Raw genomic sequence first — 25,046 nt, forward strand, 5'->3', positions numbered from 1 at the left:
CCATCACTTTATCAACTGCCCATTTTAACATGTTAGCATTGTTTGTTTTTCAGGGGCCCAGACTTAGCCCAGTGATAAAGTGCTCGGTTGATGTGCGGTCATTTTTGGATCGGCACCCGTCGGTGGGCCCCTTGGATTGTTTTTCACTCCAGCCAGTGCACCACGACTGGTACATCAAAGGCCGTGGTATGTGCTATCCTGTCTATGGGATGGTGTATATAAAAGATCCCTTGCTGCTAATCGAAAAGAGTAGCCCATCAAGTGGCGACAGCAGGTTTTCTCCTTCAATATCTGTGTGGTCCTTAACTATATGTCCGACGCCATATAACTGTTAATAAAATGTGTTAAGTGCGTTGTTAAATAAAACATTTCCTTCCTTCCTTTTTTTTCACTAAATGAATGCTGTGTTGTATATGTGAAATAAATGACATGTTTTATTACATACCTATTCAATCTTACTATTGTGATAAAGATATTTCGAAACCATTTGATAAATTTATTTTGTATCGCACATATGTGCGATCTGGACCAGAACTTTTATTTACTGACGTCATATATGATTTACAAATTACGTCACATCATATTTGGAACATTACAAGGCTGCCGCAGAGTAAGATTCTTAACGTTAAGTAAATCCATGAAAGGAGTTTTGATTTAACAAAGTGTTATTATGTTAATTTAAAAAATGTTTTTGTAAAATATGAAAGAAAATATGTAGTAAATACAGAACTTCACATACATTGTTTTCACTTTCTATTTATTGCACTCGTTTATTTTGCAAAAGAACAAACCACAAGACCACTACGCGGTCTTGTGGTATATATTCTTGTGCAAAATAACGAGTGCAATAAATAGGAAGCGAAAACAATGTATGTGAAGTTCTGTATATATATATATATATTACACAGGGAGAATAAATTATATTATGTGACATTCCGACTTCATGGTATTTTATCGTTATCTTTATTCTGATTCCAGTAGTTGTTTGTGTAAGGATTGGTCTGTAAAACATCCAAGTAAAATAAATGCCTTGCTGAAAAAGAAATAAACTCAAAAGACGGAGCCGATGTGTATTCTTCATCTTCATCAGCCTTAATAAACTTCAAAGCATATATTCACAGTATTGTTGTACTTGTTTCTTTGCACATAACTTTTGCTAAATAAAGTCTTGAATTTTCATAAATTGAAGCCACCCCACTCCTTAAAAATAATTTTAAAATTTAGTATAAGTTTTCTAAACTGAAGTAGATGAACAGAAGCTGTGTAAAGTTTTCACAAAATAGGGAATTTGTTTTTAGTTTTGTTAATTAAAGGAGTGTTATTATAAAAAATAACTATTCTTTGTTGGAAAGATACCTATTTAAAGTTCATATTGCAATCCATATACATTGTATATGTATTTAAATATTGAAAAAGAGAATTACCTGAATTGGTAAAAATTCCTGATTATTCAAACTTTATGGCAATGGCTATCTTTACAAAAGGAATTGTCTGCCATAACTGGATGTAATGTGACTGCTAGAATACAATTACTTGACCTGCAGCTGTTTACATATAGTTTCTTTAATAACACATCTAGAGCATACTGATTTATTAATCAGCGGCTATTTTGACATATAGTCTTAAGAAACAAAACCCATTACATTTTTCCATTAGTAGCAAGGGATCTTTTATATGCATCATCCCACAGACAGGATAGCACATACCATGGCCTTTGATATACCAGTCGTGGTGCACTGGTTTGAGTGAGAAATAGCCCAATGAGCTCTCTTGACGGGGATCGATCCCAGACTGACTGCACATCAAGTGATGGATTTACCACTGGGCTATGTCCCACCCATTTACATATAGAGAACAACAACAAAACCGTCAACAATACTAATTCTAGGCATATTTCACAGCGACTGCATCAAACTTGCTGTAAAAACACCATTTTACGGGCAGGTGTTTTAATCAGGCTGTATGTACAGCTGCTGAGAATCTGTGGTATGGTAAGATAGTAAATACTGTCGGAGATAGTTTGATGGTTGATACAGTTGTCATGTTAGTTAAAGTCACTTTGTTTTGTTTAATGACACCACTACAGCACATTGATTTATTAATTATTGGATGTCAAACATTTCGTAATGTTGACATAGTCTCAGAGAGAAAACCCTGTACATTTTTCCATTAGTAGCAAGGGATCTTTTATATTGAACATCCCACAAACAGGATAGCACATACCACAGCCTTTGATATACCAGTCGTGGTGCACTGGCTGGAACACGAAATAGACCAATGGGCCCCCTGATAGAGATTGATCTGTCATTTTTGAGTATAACTAAAGACAAGTTGGTGTTCTTCAGTGACAGACCGAATTTTATGGGGGGGGGGGGGGGGGGGGGCACTGTCTGTGAGTTGTTATAAAACAATAGTAAAATATAAAAGTTGTTTGGGGGGAAAGGTGAGGTGTAAATATTAAGAATATCAATAATTTATGTATACACATACATGTGCCAAAACATTCCAAAATGTTGATACCATAAATTGCACAAGAATGAACATTTATCTCATTGTAATTGCAATTAATAAATAAATCGTGTTAAACATAATTTTTTTTTTAATCTGGGGGTATAAAAGAGTAGCGTGGTGATAGTGGGTTTCTCCTCTCATTATCTGTATCTGTTCAGGCCCGTAGCCAGTATTTCGAGTGGTTGGTGGAGGGTGTTCGACTAGGTATTTGCTAGGGCCTTTTGGATAGGAAGTTTCCTGAGAGCGTCAATCACCAGAGCTTTTTGTGAGGGTCCAAGGGCATGCTCTCTCACAAAATTTGAAAGCCTAAAACGCGTTTTCCAGGCATCTGGAACTTAAAAATGTATATTTTAAAACAATGATTTTCGACTATTTTGTAGATTGTATTTTTGTTATTAAGGGTTTTATTATTATTATTTATTTATTTATTAAGATAATGAAATTTTAGCACACAACAGAAGTTAGGGTATTGACCCGAGATGTATGTTAAATATTTTCGGCCATTGCTTATTATAACCTTAGTGACAGAAAAGGTACGTGTACCTCAGAACTATGATCAGTTCCTTTAATAATGTACATATTTATGAAAAATGAAACGCATTACCTTCTTGAAAATTGTGTAATCACGAATCACCGCCAACACATGCAGCTCCTGTACAGGTGTAGTCCTCAAACGATTTTAGCAAAAGGTATTAAATAAGGTACTGCATCCTATTTAATTTTTGTTATTGATGCGTGGTATCATCAAAATGGCATCTACATGTTGGTCGTACTTTGAAATAACCGGCATGATAAAGCAACTTCTTTGCCAAAATTACAATAATATTGCTTGATATATATATATATATATATATATATATATATATATATATATATATATAAGCCAGTGTCGATTTGAATCCCAATATAAAGATCAAGGCATGAACAGGATTACTTTCTGTTGTTAACCTTTTATTGCCAACTTTGGGTGGTAAATCAGTGGAAGGTAAGGTCATCAATATAGCAAAAAGTACAATTAATTTTTTTTGCGACATTTAGGTTCCTTTGTTTTGATTTTGCCAGATTAGTTAGGAATTCTGAATCATGTACACTGCAACTTTGGTAAGGGAAGTGCTAAGTGATGAACGCAAGCAAATATTGTTTTATGGGAGAGTTGCAAATGTTACAATCAAGTATTTGTACAATATATATATATATATATTATATAATAGGCTCCTGCGAAGCTTCGTATATTCGATTCGATTCGAAATCGTCGCGAAGCTTCGATTCGATTCGATTCGATTTTTGTGTATTCGGAATTTCGAATATTGTAGTGTACGGACAATTGGAAAAAGAGGGACAAACTATATGACCAACCGTTAACATTAATAGAGAGAAAAAAATAATGTGGAAGACAAGGTACGAAAAAAACTCACATTTTAAAATGAAATTCGTAGAAGTAACCTATTAACCAAATAATACTTTTATCATACGTATTTTTTAGTTTGCTGATTAGCCCAAATGTAGACTCGTTGCCTACAGTACTACACTGCTACAAGGCTAATTGAATGATGTTTTTTTCTTTCTTTTATTAAGTACGAGATGAATATTACTTTATTAACAGACTATTTAAATGAACCTTTTTTTATATATAAAAATTGGTGATGAGTGTTAATTTTCGCATGTTTACTTGAATTATTTTGTGATCTAATTAAAAGCCAATAAATGATCACTTTCAAGATATTATCTCGTGTTAGTTCAACTGTTCAACCTATGTACACATTAGTACTGGTTTTCTATTTAGGGTGCTTTATTATTTAAACTTCAACCTTGTGTAATCATGTTAATCATGTTAATCACCGTACGTACGCCCAATGCAGTGGATATTTATATTGTCTTTCTAAATTCCTTCACTGAGCTGAATATTCCTCCGTGAACTGCATCTGATACACTTGATTATTCTCCAAGGTATTCGAGATTCTAAATTCGATTCGATTCGATTCGAACATTTTCGAATATTCGATTCGACCGGAAAATTGATATTCGCAGGGCCCTAATATAAAAGACCAAAAAGTGGACCTCAGCTTTTGCAGGAGTGTTCGGACAAAACCACCCCATCCCCGAAACCCGATATGGGATTGCTGTTGTAATTGTTATGATCAGCATCTAATAGTCGTAGTTTTCGATATGTAAGGATATTGTTAAACATAGCTATATGACGTTTGTTGTGTTGTAGAGACTGTCGTCTGTCATTAACAAATGAAGCCCGTATACATACATATATAATACAATTTTAAATAGCATTTGAAAACATTTAAGTATAATTCCACTTAACAAGAAAAGAAATGAATTGGTTTAATACCTTGTTGATAAACAAAATTAACACTAAAGGTAATGGGAAAGTTCCTATGAGAAGGCGTTACACTTAATAACCACGTCTCAAAACTATTCGCCAATTGCTGTAGAGTGTGGGAGTCATTTTCAAGTACTGGTCAATTGTAACTTCAAAGGCCTGTGTGTTATTTCCTCTTCCTATATTCTGTAGTGTACTTGCTGACATTTAAACTTGTAAACTAACGAATCGGCACATTATGATGTCTTTTACTGGATACGGTAAATACGATTCGACACAGGATCGATCTTCTTCGGTGGATCTTTAGAGTAGGGATGCGCAATGTCACCGGTATACAGATATATATCATCAGGTACGAATCCAAAGAAAGGGGACCAGGGTGACTGTATCCCAAACAAATGAAAGTGCCCCCGTTTTTAAACAATTTGTTTATAATTGTCATTGAAGAGGCCCTTTCAATGATTAAGTCTATGTGCCCTTTTGCCCCTGGTCCCCTCCCTAAAATGTGTCCTGCGTCCGCCCTTGATTAAGATTCAAATGTCAATAACATGTATTACGATACATCCTACTTGTATCGATACAATCGGTAATTTCCGTATTTTAAGTCCATGTTATCACTACTCTGATATTTTAGATAGACCTTTTTTCTTTCTTAATTGTTCACAGATGTCAAAAAAGGAAGGCCCCGACATTATTAGATACGATTTAGTATACTGAAGTGATCCGGATATTTAATGTTTTAAATAATAAACTCCAACTTGTATTATGCATTTTATTTTGTTAGCTTAGACGTCTTTTATAAAACTGGATAATGCTATAAAAATAATGATACGTATCGTGATACAGTAAACCCATTATATCACAATATATCGCGATATATATTATAATACCAATCCCTACTATTATATATATATTGACACGGGCGTAGGAAGGTGCCAAAAAGTGTGGGACACACACACACACACACACACGTGTGGGTGGGGCACATTTGCCCCACGCTTCCTACGCCAGTGGTTGAGTTGTGTTTCTGTTGCAATCGGAGCCTCGCGAATGGTATATCAAAGTGTGTGGTATATGCGCTACCCTGTGTGGCATGTTAAAATGTTACTCGCTAATGGGCACTTCTCTGTTTAAACCATGTGTCGCAATAATCATTATAATATCTGTCATAGTGGAATAAAGGACTGGGGTGTACAATAAAAGGGGCTTGTCATAACGTGACATCTGGCAGGTACATTCATGTAAGTTAATTTGAACTAGTATCGATGTACCAGTTACTAATATTACACTTGAAACGTATGAGATCCTAATAAAAATAGCATGAAAACTTTTGAGTGGATTTCGGGAAGTGAAAGACTTCTAGCTTCCCGGTATGTCTAAAACTAGCAGCTTAACGTTAAAGGGGAACTTGTAATGTTTATATCCATGGTATATGTGTTGACTGTAAAAACTGTTTTACCACAAAACTTAATATTGTCTATATGGGATTTGATTTGGTGGTATAACCTACAACCTGAAATGTCTTGGATGTCACTGCCATGGCGAATCATTTCATATATTATAGTATTTAAAATCGCTTGGAAGCATAACAAGTGGTCGCTTAAAACCGGTGGTTCATAGGGCAGGTGGTTTTGGTCTTCTAAAAGTTGTGAACACGTGAATTGCATTACAGAACAAACTTTAAAAAGAAATAGAGTGACCAGCTTCAATAACACTGCAACGCTTTTAAAACAAAATACATATTATTATAAATAAAGTAATTTTACGCAAGTAAAAGAATTTATGGGCAATTTGTGTACGATTTTACCTTGCAGGTGGAGTTGTACATTGGTACCAAAAAGAGATACAATAACATTTTTGGGAAAAACGTTTGTTGAAACGGGAATCTTTTTTTTTCTTCTGTTATATAATTTTACTATTCAGCAAGATACAAAGAATATGTACGCCAAGAAATCAACGCCATCTTGCAAGCTGAGCTCAGTCACAAATTCAAAAACATAACATTTTGGCAGCACAACAAACAGTTCCAATTCCCATCCGTCCGCGACTACAGTGATGCATCTCAATTCGAAAGGGCAGTATTACATGTACAACTCATTACGCGGAGCTGTTATCAATCCATGCCGCATTCTCAGAACTAGCTTTAAACTATATGAGTATCTATGCTAGGCAGATTACAATTTAATATTCCCAGTTATCTACGCAGGAGAGAAATAACCTCTATTATATCATATAGCCTAATCTCAAGTTTAGTACAACTTATTTTTGTACTTGGTGCTTTCCACAGGGAACAACTTTGTTCATACTTGGAAATTACTACAAGTTATTTATTATGAACTAATTGTTTTCTAAATTAATATTGCAACGCTTTTTAAACAAAATACATCTGTTTATAAATAAATATTATTAAGCATGGTGTCTGTAATACAAGTTGTCTACAGTAGAATAAAGTATTTTATAACTTAGTTTTAATCCTAGACTAAAGCATTTCCCACTAAAATCTCTGGATCCACCAAAGATTTTGTGAATGAAGGGATCTCTTTTTTATTTTTTGTTTGTTTTGTTTTTGTTACACCCAGTGCCGTACTTGACCTCCATGGCCATAATGACAGTTACATATCTAGTATTCTGTGTATGGTCTGTGACATGAAACTGAAACAGCTCTGTACATTCATGTTTCCGAAAGTGTTTACGAACAGTTCCCATACTGCCCGCATCACTGTTCAAGTATTTCCTCTGCATCAATTCCCCTCTTCCGCTTCAGCGTCCTTGTCCCAAGAGGTTGCTCACTTGGACAAAAGGACGGATGTTTTCAGTGTGGCCTGATCATACTTTTCCGCTTTCCAGTCGCTCCAGACATTTTTTCTGCAGTCAGCGGCTTTGACAGATCGTGCAGTCTACGGCTTCAGAGAGGTCTTCAGAAATCATTTCTCCATTTTATTTTACTTTTCCTACAGTCTGCAGCTTCGAAAGATCGTGAAAAATCATCTCGATTTTATTGGACTAAAGATTACTTTTTCTGCAGTGTGGGTTTTTTTTTACAAATCATAAAAAATCATTTCGATTTTATTGGACACCAGATTACTCTTTCTGCAGTTTGTGTCTTCAAAAGATCGTGAACAATCATCTCCATTTCATCGAACTTTGTTTAGTTTTTCTGCAGTCTGTGGTTTCGACATATCGTAAAAAAAAAAATCATCTCCATTTAATTGGACTTCTGTTTACTTGTCTGTAGACTGTGGCTTCGATAGGTCTTGTTTTAAAACAAGAAGAAAACACCTCTTCATTTTATTTCACTAACGGTATACTGACTCCCAAAAATGGGCACAAGTTCCTCCAAGAAAAAACGCAAAACTGGAAGTGGTAAGGAGCATTTCACTGGAGTAAGACACGGAACCCTTGAGAGGGATAGGAGAGAGCGCAAACGGTCCTTGGGTCAGAAAACAGCTCTCGGGTGGACCAAGTCAGGGCCGGTCTTGGCCACGGGGAAGACGGTGGTGTATGAACGAAAGGGCAAGGCGAGCACCAGTCAGGCACTGACACCGACGTTGTCCACGTCGCTGAGATACAGCGACTTCAACCGTATTGTCAGGAAGGCCAGTCTGGAGATTGATGACGTCAAACCGATGTACATTCCGTATGATACAGATGAAGTGGTGAGTAGAACAATTTAAGTAATTTAGAGTTTTGTTAGGATTGACAAAACAAAATGAAAATAACAAGAAAACCACAAGACAGACAGACTGAGAGAGAGAGAGAGAGAGAGAGAGAGAGAGAGAGAGAGAGAGAGAGAGAGAGAGAGAGAGAGAGCAGGGCAGGGCAGAGAGGGAGAAAACCCCAACTTTTATTGCATTTTGGCGAAGTATGAAGATGAATTGGATTCGGGGGGGGGGGGGGGGGCGTGTAAAGCATAACACTTAAAATTTTCATAAAACTATATATTATTTTTTAATTAAATTATTGATAGATAACAAACAGTTTTGCATATACATTTACTTTTTTTTAAATTAAAAAACTTACAAAAACTAGCCATATATTTAGCAATATTAACAGCTTCACACGAATTTCGTTTGTTAAAGCCATGGAAGCACGTGTTTTGGATTGATCATCAATGACATCATGGGACATTGTGTCATGAGTTCCATTACCAAAAAACTGTAAACAAGTGATTCATTTGCATCATGCCTGGTTAGTCGCAGTTATAAATAAACGTAATATGTATTTACATACTTATTACACATCACGTGTTAATGAATAATGAATGGTAAAACTTTACATTTAACAAAGTGTTGTAGTTCCTCTCATTTTTAATTTGATCGATGTTCTTTACGAAACTAAAAACAACAAATACCCCCAGCCAAACAAAAGAAAACACAAAAAGATAAACCAAGCAAACAAACAAACAAAGAAGACGGACAAAACAAACAAAAAAAGAAAACCACAAAAACAATAACTTCCGGTTTGCGCACACGAGCTAATGAAGGTCATTAATGTGTGTTCACGTCGGGCGTGTTGCATAACAACTTGCTCTGTAATTCTACCCTACCAACAGGAAACACAAAAAACATATTAATAAATAAATATATCTCTCGATTACTATTAGTCAGTATTACACAATTAAAATAATTTTTTATTTATATATAATATTTATTTTATGTATGTATATATATGTATGTATGTATGTATGTGTATGTATGTATGTATATATAGATACATACATACATACATACATACATATATATATATACATACATACATACATATATACATATATACACACACACACACACACACACACATATATATATATATATATATATATATATATACATACATACATACATACATACATACGTACATACATATATACACATACAACAATACATACATATATACATATATATACATACATATATACATATATATATACATACATACATACATACATATACATATATATACATACATACATACATACATATATACATATATATACATACATACATACATACACACACATATATTAGTATATATTAAAGGGTCTATCCAGAGTTTGCTGCCATTATAACATATTTACGACACAGGAGGCCTTTTTCAAACACATATGATATACAGACAATTAAATGGTACTCTAAAGACGAAAACATGCAATTTTAGTCGCTAAAAATACTGTTAGTCGGAAATATGTTACAATGACTGCAAACTCAGGACAGTCTCCTTAATAAAACACGGAGTAAACAGTTGTGAAGAGTCACGTGCATGAAAGAGTCACGTGCATGAAAGAGTATACCAACTCGACACGAAACTAATGGTCAATGCATCGAGCTTAGACATTGAGATGTGATCAAACAATAACTTAAAGGTTCATTTTAACAACACCACAGTACAAGAGCACATTAATCTTCGGCTGTTGGATGTCAAACATTTGGCATGTAGACTTGAGTGGAAACCCGCTAAATTGTTCTATTAACAGCAAGGAACCGTTTATATCTATTTTCCTGCAGACAGGACAACATATACCTTAACTTTTGTCGAACACAGGTTCGAACAGGAAAAACAACAACAACAACGAGAATTGGTCTACCGAAGGGATTCGATCCCTCAACCAAAGCACCTCAGGTGAGCGCTCTACCGACTGAGCTTGATCTCGCCCAAACTAAACTTAAAGGCACACAACCCTCTAAACACGTCTACTTTGTTTCTGGTTAAGAAATGTAGTTTCCTGCTTATAACAATCATCTTTATACACCCATTGTCAGGGTTTTTGCAAGAGGGTAAAACGGGTATAGTGCCATACCCACATTTTGGGCAGATTTTCTCTTTTTTTAAGTTACCTTTTGACAAAATTAATGAATCTTATCATTACTGTATGATTTTCTTAACGCTAACCCTAAACCTAACACATTTTCTTTCTGGGCTCCCCCCCCCCCCCCCCCCCCCCCCCTGTCAGTTGCGATTTCATCATCACACGCATTGTAAAGATTGTCACTATAGCTGTCCTAGTATCTACACAAGCTCAAGAGAGTGGCGTGATGTGCAGTCCCGGACCCAGTCACTGGCTATGTTACAAGTTACGTCCGTTCGGACGGACATGCTTGGTCATTAATTTGACGTAGAGACCTACATAGAGCTTGAGCCAGAGTGATGGTGATACTGGCTGTTTTAAAGCACCGGAGAAACACACCCCATTTAACCGCCATGATGTATAACAAAGTTTGTTTTGCTTAACGACACCACTAGAGCACATTGATTTATTAATCATTGGCTACTGAATGTTAAACATTTGGTAATTTCTACATATAGTCTTAGAGAGGAAACCCGCTACATTTTTCAATTAGTAACGGGCTCTTATATATGCACCATCCCACAGACAGGATAGCACATACCACGGTCTATGATATACCAGTCGTGGTGCACTGACTGGAACGAGAAATAGCCTAATGGGCCCACCGACTGGGATCAATCCCAAACCGACCGCGCATCAAGCGAGCGCTTTACCACTGAGCTACGTTCCGCCTGATGTGTAACAAATTCAGAATACTTCAGTTGGTCACAGACATAATCGTAAATCACTCTCTACCTTTATACTATACTCACTGTATACAGACATGTACTTGTTATGTAGAAGACTTGCATAACTTAATGCAATAAATAAACTTGAAATTTCTTCAAGCTATGAAGTGGACGAATTTGAAGGTGTGTATGCACTCAAAAATAAAACGTACCAGTCCACGTGATGTGAAATAATTACTATTTCATGAAAACTTACAGCGTAATGGCATACATTGTTGTTCCAGGATCGAGTACTTAAAAACAACAACAACAACAACAACAACAACAAAAAACACACCTAACTGTTAACACAATTTATCACAAGCGAAATATTTTTTTTTAAATGAAAAATATATATGGACTTGAAAACATTATGACGTAATATTTGTAGAAATATATTGATAGGTGGGAACAAGGAACGCATAAATAATAACAGCAAACAATGACTGCAACCAAAACCCTGATCCATCAGGAAGTTAACAGTATGACTGGAAACCAGTCTCACAATACATGTACTAACATGTAGTCCCACATTACATGTTTGTATTTTATTTACACATAATAGTGAATTAAAGCTCATTTTAAATACCACGAGGTCCCTTATTTATTTCCATTAGTATATAATTTCAAAATTAAGAGATACCGGACAATAATGGTGTTCGTCATTCTAATTGAAAAACGAACGTTGCTACCTCGGTGAGCATCAACACACGCAGGGGTTGTGTGTGTGTCATTGTGTGTGTGTGTCACTCTGCATGTGTGCGTGTCACTGTGTGTGTGTGTGTCACTGTGTGTGTCTGTGTCACGTTGTTTGTCTCACTGTGTGTGTCTGTCACTATGTGTCTGTGTAACTGTGTGTGTGCATGTCACTGTGTGTGTGTGTGTGTGTGTGTGTGTGTGTATTACTGTATGTGTCAATGTGTGTGTATGTGTGTCTGTGTCTGTGTCTCTCTCTCTCTCTCTCTCTCTCTCTCTCTCTCTCTCTCTCTCTCTCTCTCTCTCTCTCTCTCTCTCTCTCTGTGTGTGTGTGTGTGTGTACAGACCAAATCGTATTTCTTGTAGTGAAAGTATTTGGACTTCCACGCCGCTCTCTGTGTGTGTGTGTGTGTGTGTGTGTGTGTGTATGTGTATATGTGTGTGTGAGTGTATGTGTGTGTGTGTGTGTGTGTGTGTGTGTGTGTGTGTACAGACCAAATCATATTTCTTGTAGTGAAAGTACTTGGACTTCCACGCCGCTAATGGAAGGAAGAATGACAGACGCGTGTATTGTTAGTTAACAGTGAAAACTCCAAGCTAAGTGGCTGCACCGGAACCCGAACATTATCACACGAACTGGTTGGAGGTTAAATGTTAGCTCTGGCAATCCAAGATAGTCCACATTTATGTCAATGTGCACGCAGTACAGATGCTAGTTTTCACAAGTCGAGTGCATGTAGGAAACATGGATACGAGTGAAGCTAATGAGCGAATGGCGACTGTAATTTATATGTTGACGCGATAAACAAAGGAAATAAATATTTGGAAAGGAAATGTAAAGGAGTGTTTGTTTGTTTATCACAGCTGAGCATATTTTAAATTATAGTTTGTTGGTATTTAAAATACGGTTATTGCGACACTTCGTTTGAGGTGTGAGAAAAGAAACCCGCTGTTGCTTCTCGGGGTATTCCTACCGAACAGCAGTAATGAAAATTATACATTTTTAAAATGAGCGAACGATAGTAGGCCAAATCTATCAGAACTTCGAGAAATTGTGTCAGATACATAAAGTAGATAAGGCTACTCACACATGGAATTAAATAACGTTCCTTTATTTCAAAACTACAACAAAACAAAAAATCATAAGCAGGCAGTTTCTCCCAGACATGATGGCACACACCACTGTAGTTCTCCAAATCACAAGCAGGCAGTTTCTCCCAGACATGATGGCACACACCACTGTAGTTCTCCAAATCGGAGGCGGGACGTAGCCCAGTGGTACAGCGCTCGCGCGATGTGCTGTCGGTCTGGGATTGATTACCCGTCGGTGGGCACATTGGGTTATTTCTCGTTCCAGCCAGTGCACCACGACTGGTATATCAAAGACCGTGGTATGTACTACCCTGTCTGTCGGATGGTGAATATAAAAGAGCCCTTGCTATTAATCGAAAATTGAAGTGGCGACAGCGGGTTTCCTCTCTCAATATCTGTGTGGTCCTTAACCATATGTCTGACGCCATATAACCGTCAATAAAATGTCTTGAGTGCGTCGTTAAATAAAACATTTCAAATCGTGGATAATTGACTGGATAGGACAATGTCTAGACACTCGTCCTACTTGGGAGGTTCGATTTTAAGATTTATTTTACTTCAGGCAATTGCGCTACCATTAAGCTAAATCCTAGATTCCTTGATAATTGTTATTTATAATCTTTCTAGTTTCAGGACGACCCGGATGACCTCTGTCATATTTGCAGTGTGTATACAGGCGGCACTCTTTTCACATGCAGAGTGTGTCTACATGTGTACCACGAGAGCTGTTTGAGGAAAATCGGTCAAGATGGCAACTCAGCACAGTTCAGATCAAAAGGTCACTGGAGTTGCCACATCTGTGTAAGAAGAGTTTCCTTTGTGCAGAAAGATAGTGTTGACATGACATCATATCTAGAAGATTTTGTTTATTTAATCTTTTAGAACAGATCATCAATCTACGTCATATAAAAATATTATTTTCCAATTTAATATTCAAAGATAGAGTTTATTTTGCTTAACGATACCATTAGAGTTCAGTGATTATTTAATCATCGGCTATTGGGTGTCAAACATTTGGTAACTCTAATATTTGGTCTTCAAAGGAAGCTCGCTACATGTTTTCATTAGCATCAGTTTGTATTTTATATACACTTTCTCACAGACAAAACAGCACATGATACGGCCTTTGATATACCAGTCGTGGGACACTGGTTGGGGAGGGGTAAAATCCACTGGTTCGGCCAAGGAGAATCGATCCTACGACCCAGGATTCTTAAGTCAGCGCCCTACCAACTGAGCTAAACCTGCTCTTTAATACTCATAAGCGTGGCTTTATGTAATGTGTTGGAAACACGGTGGCGTCGTGGTTAGGCCATCGGTCTACAGGCTGGTAGGTACTGGGTTCGGATCCCAGTCGAGGCATGGGATTTTTAATCCAGATACCGACTCCAAACCCTGAGTGAGTGCTCCGCAAGGCTCAATGAGTAGGTGTAAACCACTTGCACCGACCAGTGATCCATAACTGGTTCAACAAAGACCATGGTTTGTGCTATCCTGCCTGTGGGAACCGCAAATAAAAGATCCCTTGCTGCTAATCGGAAAGAGTAGTGGCGACAGCGGGTTTCCTCTCAAAATCTGTGTGGTCCTTAACCATATGTCTGACGCCATATAACCGTAAATAAAAATGTGTTGAGTGCGTCGTTAAATAAAACATTTCTTTCTTTCTTTTCTTTAAGTTGCATGAAGACGGTTGACAATAACTGTCGCTTGTTAAAAGTGTATGTGTGTTTGTATTTTGCATTGGTAAATGCTTTTTACAATATGGCGTGGCGAAATTGTAACTATAAAAGTGTATTGTCATCTTTACAAGTCCACCCCGCCTGTTACCGACCCCGGTCGGGCTACTGGTCCTCTCTTACACCTGGCAATGCAGGCGGTCCCTTCTCCCAACCCTTCCCTGTCCTGGGTGGAGGAACTGGCCGAGGCCAGCACCTGTGCTCATGACAGGCGTGCGCTAAAACAGCTTCGCGCTACTTGGTCTTGGAGAAGTTTTTTTATTTTAGTTATATTATTATTTAAAATATGTTTCGTTATGTGTAATATTCTCAGCGTTGTTACTGATAATAACATATTTATATTAGCCAAATATATTATGGAAAGAAGGATTCATCATTGTTTTGTTTGAAGACACCACTAGAGCACAATGATTAATTAATAATCGGCTACTGGATGTCAAACATTTGCTAATTCTGATTCGTGATCATGAGAGGAAACCCGTTACATTTTTCCTAATCCTTATGGAAAAATAACATGTTTATTTTCAGGATGATGTTAGTGGTCTTCTAACAGAAGAAGAAATGGAACGCTTGTGTCAAACATTTGAAAAATATAACATCATCAAAGGTAAGCAAGATAATATACAAAAGAATTTAAGGGTCAAAAATTTATAACCAAATAAGTTTCAGAGTGTATTAGATTGATGATGTAAACTACACCAATTTTTTTTTTTATTGTTCCATATTTACAAAAAAACACAAATAAACGTCACTGTATACAAGAAAGTCACATGACATGCTGTCAAAGTTGAAGGTTGTCAAACATGGATTTTACACATTAGAACATTCGTTTAATAGTGTGTGAATCCACCCCTGGCGCGAATACACTCGACACATCGTTGCCTCATGCTGTTGATCAGACGTCTGAAGAACTCTTGGGGAATGGCCTGCCACTCTGCCATAAGAAGTTGACCCAGATCATGAAGGTTGGCCGGAGGGGCATGGTTATCCCGAACTCTCCTGCCTAATTCGTCCCAGGCGTGCTCTATTGGGGCCAAGTCAGGCGAATATGCTGGCCAATCCATCCTGGCGTTACCTCGTTGTCTGAGAAAGTCTGTTACCTCCCTGGCGCGGTGGGGTCTGGCATTGTCATCCTGCAGAACTGCCCCACCGCCAATCTGCTGAAGGCCTGGGAGAACCAACGGCCGGATAATCTCATTCAGATAGCGGATTCCATTCAAATTGCCATCCACCACATAGATGGGGGTCCTGTGGTGGATAGAGATGCCGCCCCACACCATGACGCTGCCACCACCGAACCGGTGACGTTGTCTAACGTTAACGTCAGCGAAGCGCTCCCCAGGACGTCTGTAGACACGAACCCGACCGTCGTTGAACTGGAGACTAAACCTGGACTCATCAGTGAACATCACTCGACCCCACTGAACACGTTGCTACCGCAGATGAAGCGTGCACCAGTGATGTCTGGCCGTTCTGTGACGTGGTAGGAGTGGTGGTCGAACAGCCTGGCGACGGCAGCGTAGATTATTGGCTCTCAGACGATTGCGTATGGTTTGATCAGACATTCGAGTTCCAGTCGCAGTCCGCAGATTGTCACGTAATCGGCGTGCAGTGGTTGTGCGTTGACGTAGAGCCATATTGGTGATGTAGCGGTCCTCTCTATTTGTAGTGCTTCGGGGTCTTCCCGAACGTGGATGATTTCGAACAGAATTCGTTGCTTGGTACCGTTGCCACAGTCGGCCAACGACACTCTGACTGACACCAAGTCTCAGAGCAACATTTCTTTGCGTATTGCCGTCCTGAAGCCAAGCAATAGCCCTTCCTCGATCTTCGATAGTCAGTTGAAGTCGTACCATTGTTGAATTTGGAGTGTGCACCGTACACTAACGCAAGCTCCAATTATACGGAAATTCAGCATTGGGAACATGGAATACACGTGCAAAGCGTGCAAATGAAGCGCTTTGTGAAAAAGCAAGTTATGGGCACTTAGCAGACCTTTCGCTTTCGCCCTAATTTACGTGCAAATGTAAGCATGTTTTCGCCATTAGAACTAGTCGACAGTGTCAATGACAGTGGATTTTAATTCATTTGTGGGTTGCTTAGACCCACTTTCGTCAAAATGGAACAATACCATGCGTGACATTATGGTCTAGCTAATATAATTGACATTCAGAAAATAATGTCGAAAATATCGTCTGACCCTTAAATTCTTTTGAGTAGTATATATATTAGCACACACGTAACTGAAAAATAAATGTCGATACCGGTACACTGATTGTTAAACGTTAACACACTTATTTCATATTTAACTTAGTACTTAATCAATTTAATGTATATCCTTAGTTTATCTACTTCAAATATGACATAAACAACACAAACAAGAACAAAGTTTTGTTTGACATATATATATATTAAAAGTAATCTGAGTAAGATATCTAGACTCCACCCACCTACCTACCCCAAAAGTAAATAAAATAAAAATAAAATAATAATAATAATTCCATTTTCCACTACTGGGTGGTGGTGGTGGTGGTGGAGATATTAGTGGCCTAGGGACGCTAAATACGTACATACGTCTCTATAAACATGTACTGGGGGTGGGACATAGCCCAGTGGTAAAGCGTTCACTCGATGCGCGGTCGGTCTAGGATCGATCCCCGTTGGTGGACCCATTGAGCTATTTCTTGTTCCAGCCAGTGCTCCACAACTGGTGTAACAAAGGCCGTGATATGTACTATCCTGTCTGTGGGATGGTGCATATAAAAGATCCCATGCTGCTAATCGAAGAGTAGCCCATGAAGTGGCGACAGCGGGTTTTCTCTCTCAATATCTGTGTGGTCCTTAACCATATGTCTGACGCCATATAACCGTAAATAAAATGTGTTGAGTGCGTCGTTAAATAAAAAACATTTCTTTCTTTCTGTACACATGTACATGCGTTCTGTTTGTTTCCCTGTGTTTACACGTATCTCCTGCTGCAGGGAGAAATCTGCTGCACGAGGAGATCCTCTCTTTCTGGAAGCAGCAGTTTCTGGACAAAGTGGCGTCTGGGATGGACCTGGACACAGAGCGCCGCCTGGTGGACGTCATCTGTAAGATGGATGCCGACCACAGAGGACTGGTGGCGTGGAAGAACTTTCTGGATCACGAGGCGCTGAAAATACTCAACAAAAGAAACAAAGTAAGTCTGTCGTCTGTTCGCCTGTGGCGCAGTGGTAAAGCCATCGGATATAAGGCTGGTAGGTACAGGGTTCACAGCCCGGTACCGGCTCCCACCCAGAACGAGTTTTAACGACTCTAGGCCACTACACCCTCTTCTCTCTCACAAACCACTAACAATTAACAACTAACCCACTGCCCTGGACAGCCAGCACAGATGGCTGAGGTGTGTGCCCAGGACAGCGTGCTTGAACCTTAATTGCATATAAGCATGAAAATAAGTTGAAATGAAATGTGTTAAAGCGCTCTCCTGATCTAAGGTCTATCCATTGGACTATTTCTTGTTCAACCTAGTGCACCACCGCTGGTGTAACAATGGCTGTGCTATACACTATTCTGTCTGTGGGATAGTGCATATTATTATAGCAGATGCCTTGTTGCTAATTAATCGAAAAGAGCAACCCATGGAGTGACAGCAGAGGGTTTTCTTTCGGATTGTATTTTTTGTGCTGGGATGTCGTTAAACATTCATACATTCATTCTTTCTGATTATTTGTGTGGTCTTCAGCCATGACAGACGCCGTTTAAATAAATACAAAGTTGTTGAGATATTATTAAGTAAAACATTTATACCTTCATTCCGAGTAAAACTGGTCTGTCGATCTTATAATCAACCTGGGTTCATGCGAATGCTCCGTCATTGAGTTACACCCCGTCCCCTCCAGAGAGATCATCACCATCAAAGCATTTGTGAAACACATTCGGTTAGAGCAATATGTAAATTGCAGGTTTTGAACTTAAGGTACCCATTTTCATGGCATCCTAACCTCCCAATCTGTTGGAAATGTATTTTTCTTTTGCTTTGGGAAGTGTTCTGAATATATAAATGAAACACATTAATTTAATTAATGGAAATAGTCACAATTCTGTCCGAGCCTCCTTCCGACTTTATTGCAGAGATACCATTTTAAAAAATGTTAATGGCATTGTAAAAGTTTTAAGTGTCATATGTTTCTATTTTCACATGCATCTGTAATAAATAAATAAAAATTAATATATTTTTAAATGACTTAAGACAGTGAAATCTTGACGAAAAGATATAAGTACATATAAAAATATTCAATGAGTATCCATTAAAGTAGAGCACAATAGAGATACATTTCAAATTCAAATTGTCAGGTCAAGCGTTAGCCTGTCGGCCACTTTATTAGATTTTGCTATAATATAAAATAATAGGAAATTAATTATTTGTATGCATTTTTTTTTTCATGGACCTATAATTTAACGTATAATTTTTACATTTTAATACAAAAATAAATAAATATTTGTGTTTATTGATATCATGCAACTTTGAGATTGCCCCTTTAATATATTTTATTGTTCTCCTTTGTTTTCAGAACTCCCTGCTGCGATTGTTAAAGGAGTCAGAAATCAGGGAAATCCGCAACAAGTTTAAACTGTTCGATTACAACAAACAGGGCTATATAATGAAAGACAACGCATTAGCTCTTCTCAGTGCAAGGTAGTGTTTTTAAAACCAGGGCCGTACCTAGATTAAATATCATGGGGGCAGTAAAAAGGACCAGGACACGGCAATATACGATCTTTTCTATCTAGACAGAAATGCGTCTTAAATCCCCTCTCTGTGTATGGCCCTGAAAACTTATATGTTGTAATTATATATTCCTGTACTTAATATGAACCTAAAATGTGGGAAATGAAAGTTAAACGTTTGTTTTGTTCAACGAAACCACAAGAGCACATTGATTTGTTAATCATTAGATGTCAAACATTTGGTAAACCCACTACATTTTTTCATTAGTAGCAGTGAATCTTTATATACACTACCTCACAACCAGGATAGCACATACCACGGTATTTGATATACAAGTCGACGTGAACTGGCTGGAATGAGAAATAATCCAGTGGGTAATAATGTGAATTTTAGTCTTAACATTAGCTTATAAAAGTTATCAGGTGCGTTGTAACTTAGGCCCGTCTTGGGATCTAATCAGAGTAGGGGGTTTGGTAACGTTAGCGTGTTTAGTTTTACTTGTGATATCGGAACATGTCCAAATACATTCATCATTAATTAAATGCTCCAATAAGACAAAGTGTGCGATTTTTATTAATATATTTTTTTTTTAATTGGCAACATTTTAATGTATGTTTCGCTTTTTATTTCAGTGAAGCATTTTATTGCATACAAGAATGTGGTAGTGGCCCAACGTTATGTACTCTTGGTTCAAACAGGTATGGATTTTTATTATAATTGGGTAATACCACGGTATTTCGCATACAGTGCGTCTTTTAGTAACTTCTCACATTGAATTAGTATAATATTAAAACACATGTACACATATATGGCTACATATTCTATATGCATTGTTAATACCACGGTATTTCGCATACAGTGCGTCTTTTAGTAACTTCTCACATTGAATTAGTATAATATTAAAACACATGTACACATATATGGCTACATATTCTATATGCATTGTTAATACCACGGTATTTCGCATACAGTGCGTCTTTTAGTAACTTCTCACATTGAATTAGTATAATATTAAAACACATGTACACATATATGGCTACATATTCTATATGCATTGTTAATACCACGGAAATAGGAGTCGTATGCTCCTTAGGACCATTATAGGCCATTGATAACGTCATCTGCGTTCAGTTTTGTACCTTGTTGTACCTCGTTGTACCTTGTTGTACCTTGTTGTACCTCGTTGAAACATTTTGTTAGCTCAGGGGTGTAGCGTGATCTGGACCTGGTGTGTGTGTGTGTGTGTGGGGGGGGGGGGGGGTCGAATATGAACCAAGTGGACCTTTTTCTATTTTGTTTTTGCACCACCAGAAACTCCATATGTATAAACCTGTATGTTTTAGTTCTGAAAGCGGACCATTTGCTTCAGCGGGGGGTCGTCCGAACCCCCCGAAGCCCCCTAGCCTACGCCCCTGTAGCTCATATTCTGTATATCTGTGATTGAAAAAAAAAAAAATCCATCAATAGACAGAGAATAACTCATTAACAACTTATAATCATACGTTATTGTGTTAAAAATAATTATTCTTTATTTTGTCTCATTTTGCAGTCAGATCAACTGGCAGCAGTTTTTGATGATGCAGGCCATATATTCCATAGCTGCCAGACTAAACCTGTGGGAAAACAACTACGACGGCGGCGACCACATCGCGCCAAGACACACCGCCATTAATAATCCACTGCCCAACAGCGGAAACGTCGTGCGTGGTAGTCAGAGCTCAATGCGTGACACGGAAGTCGTGATGCGTGATAATAGATACAAAACGCGTAATATTGGCGTCCCGTTACATCATACAGGTGATAAAACGCGTGATATTGGAGTCCCATTACGTCATACTGGTGATGCGGCAGTCGTAAAGCGTGATAATGGAAATGCAAGGTTCGAGACTGGTGACGCCAAGCGTAATACTGTTGACGCAACTGGCGCAAAGCCTAATTCTGGAAACGGGATGCTAAGAACTAAAGACGCAGTGCGAGACACTACGCAGACCGTACAGACGAGGAAAGTCCAAGTGACCAACAGGAGTGTATCAGACTCAGGAAAAGCGGCGAATCTGGATAGCACCAGGTCTGACGTAACGCTAGTGTCCGCTTGCAAGAACACCCCACACCCGAATACTCGATGTTCGTTCCCGATTATCTATAATAAACCTAAGGTGAGGGGAAATTCCGAGAATACGGACACAAGAAAGTTTACAGAGCCTTCGAGTAAACATCTAGATTACGCTGCCACAACGAGTGAAAGGGAAAAGGATAGCCGGAATACAGACAAAGTAATAGGCCAGGGCAATATGGATGAAACTCAAACGTCGCGCCCATCATGCGTCTTTGCGAATGACGCGGGCAGTGGAAAAAAAGGTAGCCAGTCACAAGCCTATATGCCCCAGAATATGACCAACAAACATGTAAATAATGAAAATGCTGCAGGCAGGACTGTTGTAACAAGTAAAGATAACGAAATCACGAAGAAGGAAAGGTCCTCAGGATTACAGGAAAAAACTAATATAATTAGGGCTGTACTGAACCGTACATCAAATGGCAAGGATACAACACGTGCCTCTCAGATCCAGCTGTTGAGATGCACGTCTGTTCAAAGAGCCACGAAGTCGCTGTATGGTCTACATGGAACTCCTGGGAGGCGTGGCCATACAGACTTGAGGAGACCGGTTTCGATGGCTTAACTTTTCAAAACTGTGATCGATATAAATTGCGTGCAAGTCTGAAGTAACCGATTTTATAGCATATCCGGGAGGAATGATGTCGAACTCGTTGTCTTATCGACTTGATAAAATGTCGTTTCTGATTTCCAGTACTGTTTACACATTTCTGGAATTTTCGCTAACCTAGTAAATTGAATAAAATATCAGTTGCGACACAAAATAGTATATGTATTTACGCAGTAAGAAACATATATACAAACACACATTTACGCACTGCAATATGTATATACACTGTCAATATACATATATGTTTTTTTTATGTTATATGGGAGTGGAGATATATAAAAATATAAATATATGAAAATAGCAGATATTTTGAATTTCAAGATGGCTGACATGATGGTGGTCAGAACAAATGCTACCCATGGATTTCTGGTTCAGGTAGGTCATGGGAACATATGACCAAAACGTTATTAACTTGAGCAAAAAGAAAAGAATGTAACCTTAAAAAAAACTACCTGGACTAATATACAAAAACACATACAAGTTTATAATATACAACTACTATATATGTACAATAATACACAAAAACCAACAATACAAGGTTCACCGTTTCGGTTTCGTTGTCTATGAATGTGTTCATACGTGTACATAGTGTACTATAATGAGCAACGTGCCCATCACAGTATAGGCTGTTTTACTGGCATATTTTTAAAATTGTGTTCTATGATGCGCAATAAACTACAAATTACCTCGTTATAGATTAGTTGTTTGTTTTATGGAATTATTCACCCAAGCATATTTTAACTGGTGGGTTCTAATTGACTATGGTATATGGCACCCTCCGCCGCCATATAGGCTATCCCTATTCTTTATCAGCAAGGGATCTCATAACGAGAATATTACACGAGTGGTCGTTAGAAATACAGAATATCAGGTTGTTACGTATAGAACATACTATAGACTTTGATGTACCCTTCTGAGGGAACTTGTTAAAGTTTGTTTTGTTTAACAACACCACTAGAGCTCATTGATTAATTAATCATTGGATGTCAAACATTTGGTAATTTTGACTCGTAATCAGAGAAAATCCCCTACATTTTTCCATTAGCAGCAAGGATCTTTTACATGCACTTTCCTACAGACAGTTGGTGAACTAGATGGAACGAGAAAAACCCCAATCACTTGAATGGATTCACCGAGGTGGTTCGATCCTGCGACGCAAGCACTTCAGGCGAGCGCTCAACCGACTGAGTTAAATCCCGCCCTCTGAGGAACCTGCTGCAGTTTGTCCAGCGATCCTACTTTTCCTATTTTCTGGTCTCTGTCCTATTTTTCCTACTTTTTCTTCAAAATTTCTAGTTTGTCCTACTTTATCCTAATTTTGTGTTTAAAAATACCGCAAATTGTCGTTAAAGTGTGCATATTGCTTGTGTTATTATAAATGTCAACAGTTTATGGATTGTTTTTTTCCAACAAGATATATCACCCAATTTGTGGCACCATATACATGTAATCTCATCATATTAAATTTACACACTGAAAGTCAAATTGAGCTGAAATTTAATTTCTGTCACTCAAATGTTACTTTTTGCCATGTCTAAGTAGTGTTCTCCTTCAATACTCAGATGCAGGGAGGGACGTAGCCTAGTGGTACCCCGTTCGGTTGATGCGCGGTCGGTCTGGGATCAATTCCCGTCGATGGGCCCATCGTGCTATTTCTCGTTCCAGCCAGTGCACCACGACTAATGTATCAAAGGCCGTGATATGTGCTATCCTGTCTGTGGGATGGTGCATATAAAAAATACTTTGCTGCTAATCGAAAAAGAGTAGTCTATGAAGTGGCGACAGCGGGTTTCCTCTCTGAATATCTCTGTGGTCCTTAACCAAATGTCTGACGCTATATAACCGAAAATAAAATGTCTTGAGTGCGTCGTTAAATAAAAACATTTCCGTCTTTCCTTCAGTATTCAAATGCTGCTGTCTGCTGAGTACTGGAGTTGTAGCACTACTATATTGAGCCTGTACATGGGTTATTGTCTTTATCTCATATCGCTGTTAAAATGTTACAGTTTTGTGTGCTGTTTCTGAAAGCCTTTAAAACATCAATGTTGAATTTGAGCCTAAAAATAGTCACATCAATATTTTCTCAATAACACCACTTTTTTATTTATGACATTCGTTTACCTTGTATAAGCTTGAATATTGTTGCTACGTACTGTTTCAGTCCTATTGTTATCCTACTTTTTGGGACGAGCGAAAAAGTGAGACCATTGAAGGCAACCGCAGTGACGTAACCAAGGGGGAGAGGATATGGGGGCCATCACCCCAATCAAACTTTAAAAACTATTAAATTGTATAAACTCATACCTACCTACCTACCTATATATATATATATATATATATATATATATATATATATATATATACTCTTCAAAAGAAGAAACGCAAAACCACATTGTCGTAACATTTGGAGAATTGATTTAATTATTGAATGGTGAGTCCGATAATTACCAAATGTTGCAGGATTGTTCACAATTCACTCTAGTCCATTGTGAGTAAGTGATAGGACACACCACCAAGGTCAAGGTCATCTGGAGTCAATACCGGGTGTGGCCTCCGCGTGTGTTGACAACTGCCTGGCACCGCCTGCCCATTGAAGCAACCAGAGTACGGATGACGTCCCGGGGGATGGTGGCCCACTCGGCCTGCAAGGCTGCTGCCAGCTCGGGCAGGGTCTGGGGCTGTGGTTG

General features: G+C 38.2%; 1 protein-coding gene across 1 annotated transcript; it reads left to right on the plus strand.

Annotated features, from left to right (window-relative positions):
- The first annotated feature begins 7,720 nt into the window (after window positions 1-7,720).
- On the plus strand, window positions 7,721-23,052 carry LOC121376031. Its single transcript, XM_041503795.1, has 7 exons — window positions 7,721-8,499; window positions 13,811-13,984; window positions 15,448-15,526; window positions 17,901-18,100; window positions 19,476-19,600; window positions 20,266-20,331; window positions 21,183-23,052. Exons 1-7 carry the CDS (start codon window positions 8,164-8,166, stop codon window positions 22,312-22,314), a joined length of 2,112 nt encoding a protein of 703 aa, XP_041359729.1. The 5' UTR covers window positions 7,721-8,163; the 3' UTR covers window positions 22,315-23,052.
- Window positions 23,053-25,046: the final 1,994 nt, after the last annotated feature.

This window comes from Gigantopelta aegis, chromosome 6 (assembly GCF_016097555.1).
Source record: "Gigantopelta aegis isolate Gae_Host chromosome 6, Gae_host_genome, whole genome shotgun sequence".
Lineage (NCBI taxonomy): Eukaryota > Metazoa > Mollusca > Gastropoda > Neomphalida > Peltospiridae > Gigantopelta > Gigantopelta aegis.